This window comes from Malurus melanocephalus, unplaced genomic scaffold, assembly GCF_030028575.1.
Source record: "Malurus melanocephalus ecotype Western Australia unplaced genomic scaffold, MMel_1.1 scaffold_1370, whole genome shotgun sequence".
Taxonomy (NCBI): domain Eukaryota; kingdom Metazoa; phylum Chordata; class Aves; order Passeriformes; family Maluridae; genus Malurus; species Malurus melanocephalus.
The window spans coordinates 21,058-28,359 of record NW_026624602.1 but is presented as its reverse complement, the minus strand read 5'-3'; the positions used below and the strand labels follow the sequence as shown (position 1 = coordinate 28,359).

General features: G+C 48.5%; 1 protein-coding gene across 1 annotated transcript in view; it reads left to right on the top strand.

Moving 5' to 3' along the window:
* Nucleotides 1-7,302, top strand: part of ASH1L (ASH1 like histone lysine methyltransferase) — a gene marked incomplete at its 3' end in the record, with an annotated part of 29,968 nt that overhangs the window by 1,682 nt on the left and 20,984 nt on the right. The window contains exon 2 of the mRNA XM_057387782.1: nucleotides 1,010-5,738. Within this exon, the coding sequence (XP_057243765.1) occupies nucleotides 1,010-5,738 (4,729 nt within the window). The remainder of the gene's footprint in view (nucleotides 1-1,009; nucleotides 5,739-7,302) is intronic.

Here is a 7,302-nt window from a genome sequence, read left to right as displayed (position 1 = left end):
CTCACCCTATAAATAACCCAGCACATCACTGGGGGTGGGATTTTATTAATAAACATCAATTTTATTATATTTTTAGTTTATAATATTTATAATACTATTTATAATATTTATTATTCTACTATTAAACTACTATTAATAATATTTTATTTTACTATTTATATTACTGATATTACTATTATTTTTTAAAAAATTAACAGGATCATGAAGCCTGTTTGTACCAGAGCAAATGTTAATCCCCTTAACATAAAAAGATACTTTTTTTACTCAAAGTGATACTTTACACTCAGTTCCTGAAAACTTTTTCTGTTTATTAGGCACTAATTATTATTAGTGCATTTGTTTTACTATTTATTATGTTTATATAGTAAATGTTATAATAAATACTACTTTAATTTATATTATAAATATGCAATATATAATTATATATAAGGTGTTACATATATTATATATAATATGTATATTTAAGTATATATAATATATAAAAATATGTTTCTGTATTATCTATTATGTATATAATTATATATAATATATATATTACATGGACTATGTATAATAGTATATGAAAGTATATATAACATATAAAAATATATTTATGTATTATATGTTATATATTATATAGTATATATATAATTATATATAGTATATATATTACATACATTGTATATAGTATGGGTATATAAGTATATATAATATATAAAAATATATTTATGTATTATATATATTGTATATATATAAATAAAATGTGTTATATAGGAACATATGATATACATTAGAAATTTAGAATGTTATAAATATATAATGTATGTTTATATATAAATATATGTTATAGTGTATAGTATTATAAGATAACTATTACAATAAATAAATATTATAATAAAAACCATAATAAAATATTATAAATAAATACATATTATAATACATATTATAATAAATACGTACTATAATAAATAAATATTATAATAGATAAATATTATAATTAATAAAGTTTTTCTCTTTGTTTTATCATTAGGAGCCTTCAAAGTCCTACAAGAAAGCTGGCGAGGTAGCGTCAGTGGAGTTACACGTGGAGGAAAGTGTCCAGGTGGAACCAACCCCTTTATCTAAAAAAGTCTCCCCGCTGCCCTCGGAAATGACCGATTACATGAAACCGTCTCCTCCCACCCTTATCAGCAGCCATAATTCTGATTTCAAGGACAGAACGGAAATGAACGGAGCTACGACYGTCACCGAAAAATTGGCTCAACTGATTGCGACTTGTCCACCTTCCAAGTCTTCCAAAACCAAGCAGAAGAAGCCGGGAAGYGGAAACGGAGCCGCGTCCGGTTTGGTGAAAGACTCCGGGAAGAAGCTGCCGGGAACCATCGCTGCCAGCGGGTTGGTTAATAAAGATTTGGTGAAGAAGCTGCCGGGCTCCGGCATGGCCGTCGGYTTGGTGAACAAGGACTCAGGGAAGAAGCCTTTAGGGATCGGCAGCGCGGCCATATTGGTGAACAAAGACTCGGGGAAGAAACCCCAAGGGCTCGGCCCCTTGATGGGATTGGTCAGCAAGGAGCCTGCCAAGAGGCCTCCGGCCATCAGCTCTGCCACGGGGATGGTCCACAAGGATTCTGGAAAGAAGCAGCCGGTGAGCAGCTCCGCCGTTGGATTGATCAGCAAAGACGTGAGCAGGAAAATTCCGGGGATCGGCGCTCCGACGGCGCCGACCAGCAAGGAGCCTGTGAAGAAACCGCTGGGGATCAGCGTTCCAGCAGCGCTGGTGAACAAAGAYGCTGGCAAGAAGTTGTTGGGGATAAATAATCCAGCGGGGCTGCTCACCAAGGATTCCGGGAGAAAGGTGCCGGCGGCTGGCAGCAGCGCGGTTCTGGTTAACAAAGACTCCGGGAGGAAAACACCGGGGATGGGCAGCCCCATGGGACCGGTGGGCAAGGATTTGGGGAGGAAGATGCCAGCACTGAGCAGTCCTGTGGGATTGGTCAGCAAGGAGAGTGGCAAGAAGCCAGCGGGGATCGGCAGCCCGGCTGCTTTGGCTAGCAAGGACTCAGGAACGCTGAAAGCGGATTCCCTCGTGCCCTCCTCGGAGCCCTTTAAGCTTCCTTGCAATTCCAATCTGGAAAGCCACGAGCCTGCGGATTTACTGAAGGAAAACCCCACCAGCAAAACCTTTGAGAAGCACGTCATGAGACAGAGCAAAGAAAGCATCTTGGACAAGTTTTCCATTCGGAAAGAAATCGCCGAAGTAGGCAAGGAGATGTTCAAGGAAGGAACGTGCGTTCCGCAGGATTCCTACGCGTCCGSCGACAAAGGGATTTACGAAACGTCCAAGCACGAGAAGCAGCCTCCGGTTTATTGCACTTCACCAGATTTCAGGACGGGAGGTGCCTCGGAGGTGTCGACAGCCAAGTCCCCGTTCAGCGCGGTGGGAGAGGGGAATCTCCCGTCCCCCTCGCCCACGGTGTCTGTCCCCACACTGAGCCGGAGCCTCTCCACCGCCTCCAACTCGTTGCACTTAAGCTCCACRGCGGAGCTCTTGGAAGGCGTTTCGGAGCCCGTGGGCAAAGCGCCCTTCTCCTCGGACAGCACCCTCCTGAGCCTGAACAGGACACTGAACCACAGCCTCAGCGCCGATTTTAAAGGCGCCGAGAAAGAGCCCAACGATTCCAAAGCGTCGTCTTACGTGGAAACGTCCAGAACGAGTCCTCCCAGCGGGAAAAAGGCCGTTTTGGCAGCTGAGACGAGCATCCACGCTACCGTCACCCCTTCGGTTGTTAGTTTTAGCAGCTTGTTCGGTAGCAAGCAGTTCCTCAAGATCGGTGCAATAGCGGCATCCGAGAAATCCTGCCAAGGAGCGAARAACCTGAGCAGCGCTCAGCAATCCAAACCTTTGAAGAAAAGAAAAGGAAGGAAGCCACGGTGGACTAAAGTGGTGTCGAGAAGCGCRTGCCGGCCTCCGAAAGGTCTGGAGCTGGAAAGGTCGGAGCTTTTTAAAAACATTTCCTACGGCGCACTATCAAGCAGTAATTTGGAGCAGGCCAAATTCCTGAAAAACATCGGCTCGTCCTCGTTCGTGGAGCACGAGTTCGTCAAACATCAGTTGCCAAARCTGAACGAAGCCAACGGGCAGCCGCTGGCGCTGCTGGCTGAGACGGACAAACAGGCTCCCAAGTTTTACAGCGCTCACAAACAGCCCTCCAGCCTGTGTATGGCGGATGATTTCTTACCTGACATGTACAAACCCAAAAGAGGAAGACCGAAATCCAAGGAAATGCCAGAGCTCGAAGGTCCCCCCAAAAGGACTCTTAAAATCCCAGCGTCSAAAGTTTTCTCGGTGCAGTCAAAAGAGGAGCAAGAACCTCCAATTTTGCAGCCCGAAGTGGAAATTCCCTCCCTGAAGCAAAGCTTATCGGGACAAGCTTTTCCTAAAAAGAGAGGGAGGCCGAAAAGACAGATCAGGTCATCCATTAAAATGAAACCGCCTATTCTGTCTGTGGCACCTTTTGTTGGAACGGAGAGCTCGAGCAAGATGGGGCCTGAAAGCGAACAGCATCGAGCCGGGGAGTTCTTTGAGAGGAAGGAGCAGCTGCGAGGGCCAGAAGAAGTCCAAAGCCCCAGTATTTGTAGCATGAGCGATTTGGAAGTAGACTCAGACAGAAAAGTTGCCAAGAGAAATAACGGACAGTTAATGAAAACAATTATTCGAAAAATAAATAAAATGAAAACTCTGAAGCGCAAGAAACTCCTGAATCAGATCCTGTCCAGTACGGTGGAACCAAATACCAAAGGGAAGATGCAATCCAAGCTCCACAACACCGTGTCAACTCTTGCCGCCACTTTCGGTTCCAAACTGGGCCAGCAAATCAACGTCAGCAAGAAAGGAACCATTTACATAGGAAAAAGGAGAGGAAGGAAACCTAAAGCCGTCCTGAACGGAATTTTAGCCAGCAGYGCCGCCGGCCTGACGGTTCTGGAGAAATCAGCCCAGCCAGCTCCCGGTACGTCCCTGGGCCAGGTTCTGCCCCACCTGCTGCCCTCAACAGCCAACCCCTCGGAGATCCTCCCCTCGCCCGTCTGCTCACAGTCATCGGCCGTGAGCGGCGGGCAGAGCCCCGTCAGCAGTGACGCCGGTTTTATCGAGCCCAGCTCGGTGCCCTACCTACACCTGCACCCGCGCCAGGGCGGCGTGGTGCAAACGCTGGCCATGAAAAAAGCAGCCAAGGGCCGCCGGAGGCTGTCGCCGCCCACGCTGCTGCCCAACTCGCCGTCGCACCTGAGCGAGCTGACGGTGCTCAAAGAGGCCACGCCGTCGCCCGTCAGCGAATCGCACAGCGACGAGACCATCCCCAGCGACAGCGGCATCGGCACCGACAACAACAGCACGTCGGACCGCGCCGAGAAGCTGTGCGGGCAGAAGAAGAAGAGGCACTCGTTCGAGCACGTGTCCCTCATGCCRCCCGAGACGTCGGCCGTGCTCGGCAGCCTCAAGGAGAAGCACAAGCACAAGTGCAAGCGCCGCGGCCACGATTACCTCAGCTACGACAAGATGAAGAGGCAGAAGAGGAAAAGGAAAAAGAAGTACCCTCAGCTGCGAGGGAGGCAGGACCCCGATTTCCTGGCCGAGCTGGAGGAGTTGATAAGTCGTTTGAGTGAAATTAGGATAACCCACAGAAGTCACCATTTTATACCCCGAGATTTGCTGCCTACCATTTTTAGGATAAATTTCAACAGTTTCTATACCCACCCGACTTTTCCATTAGATCCTTTGCACTACATTCGAAAACCCGACTTAAAGAAAAAGAGAGGCAGGCCTCCCAAAATGCGGGAAGCCATGGCGGAAATGCCCTTCATGCACAGCCTGAGCTTCCCCCTGTCTGGCACCGGGTTCTACCCGTCCTACGGCATGCCTTACTCCCCTTCTCCCCTGGCAGCCGCTCCCATAGGATTGGGTTATTATGGAAGGTACCCTCCGACCCTTTACCCTCCTCCACCCTCCCCCTCGTTCACCACCCCGCTGCCCCCGCCGTCCTACATGCACACGGGCCACCTGCTCCTCAACCCCACCAAATACCACAAGAAGAAGCATAAACTCTTGCGCCAGGAAGCTTTCCTGACCACGAGCAGGACGCCGCTGCTGTCCATGAGCACGTACCCCAGCGTGCCGCCCGAGATGGCCTACGGCTGGATGCTGGAGCACAAGCACAGGCACCGCCACAAGCACCGCGAGCACCGCTCGTCCTCCGAGCAGCCGCAGGTGGCCATGGACGCCATCGCCGCCAACGGCTCCTCCAGGACCGTGCTGGAGTCCTTGAAGCGCTACAGGTTCGGGAAGGAGGCYGTGGGCGAGAGGTACAAGCATAAAGAGAAGCACAGGTGCCACATGTCCTGTCCTCACCTGTCGCCTTCCAAGGGTTTGCTGAGCAGAGACGAGCAGTGGGTCAGGAGAGAGCCGGCCGAGGCCAATTCCTTAGCGCTGGGCTTGCAGGCGCCTCTGCAGATCGACTGCTCCGACAATTCCCCGGCTCTGTCCCTGGGAGGGTTCACCCCCAGCTCGGAGCCGGCCGGCAGCGACGAGCACACGAACCTTTTCACAAGTGCAATAGGCAGCTGCAGAGTCAGCGGCTCTGCCGGCACCAACGGGCGGAAAAAGCTCCCCGAGAGCCCCGGGCTGTTCGGCGGCCAGGAGGCGTCGCTGGGCCGGCCGCTCCGCAAGGAGCCCGTGCCTTCCCTGGAGAAGCCGCTGGCAGGTAAGGGAGCTGCGTTTGGGGATGTTTTTCACAGTGCTGATGGGTTTTGGGGTGCCAGGCTTTTGGGGTGCGGGTCCAGCCCTCGCCAGGGCTCTGTTTGGTGCGGTGCCAGCCCACGGGCACCCCCAAAGCCACCCACTCCTGCTGCTTCCTCGCAGCCAGGCCAAAGATATTTTTCACTTTTTCCACTCTATTTTAACTTTATCCATAACTAAGGGAAGGTTTCTCACGGTTTTTGTTGCTTCCAAAGCCACGTTTCTGTTTGCAGTTTGATTGGTTTGGTTTAGAGCAGCTGATGCTGCTGCCGTTGTGAGTAATGTTTCCATTAAGAAAACGTTTTCTGTTCCTTCAGTAAATCCATTTTCAGTAAAATCCATTATTTTGAAAATCACGCTGCAGCAGAGCTCTCAATCCCTGCCTCGAGGCCTCTCASTGGGGGCGATGCTGGGGATGGCCAAACGTAGAAATTTTGGATTTATTCATAGCTGGGAAATGCATCTGACAGCCTCGAGCAAAGCTGGAACAGGAGGAGCAGGAAAAGGAACTTGTCATTTCCATGAAATTAAGGGAAAAAAAAAAAAACCTGTTAAGGACAAGCTCGTGCTCCAGTGGGAAGGGAAGGAAGCCTGAGCTGCTTCTCCCTCCCCTCYCTGCTTCCATTCTCCCCTGAAATTTAAAGCCTTGTCCAGAGCCACTTGTGGCTAATATTTCATGGAGCAGGAGCCAGCTGCCAGGAGTGAATAAYCCCTGCTCACATTCCCGACGATCATCTTGCTCCTTCCCTCGTGATCCTCTCCTGCTCTGCACACCTGTGTGTGTTTTCAGGGWTTTTCTCTCAATTTGGATKTTTTTTTGTTTTCCTTTTTTATTTTAAGGGTTGATGGAAGCAGCTGCATCTTTGACAAGTTTRTATTTCTTGGTGCAAGGAGCTCCCAGCTTCCCACACCTTTCAGAAAACTTAAACCAGAGCTGGTAAAAAAACCCAGGAAAAAATGGGAAATGCCAAATTTGGGTGATTTAGACCCACGTTGTGTTTGGGTTTGGTTTTAGCCCTGGTGCCGAATTGGGATCCTAAATCCACAACCACAGAAGATTAAAGGAAAGGCACAGATGGAGGAAAAACCCTCTGGTGCATCAAAAATGGATAATTTATAAATCAGGTTTAGTTTGGAGAGATGCTGGGTCAGAGCAATCAGGGAACCCATCCAGGATGGATCTTTGGGGTCCATGGGGGATTTTTTTGGTGCTTTATTTCAGAGGATCCATATGAAAAATCCACCTGACCTCCACAGCCTTTGGAACATAAACCCAGCCTAAAATGGATGAATTAATTCCTTTTATGATCTTGGCCAATGACAGATATTTTCAGAGGTTTGAGTTGTGTTGGAAAAGGGTTGTGTAAGAAATGAGCTGTGTTAGAAGAAAAGTTTTATTAGAGAATTGTTGTTTTAGGAAAGAATTGTGTCAGAAAGGAGTTGTGCTAGAAAAAAGTTGTGTTTGAAAAGGTTTGTGTTAGAAAGGAGCTGTGTTGGCAGAGCTGTGTTAGAAAAGAATGGTTTTGGAA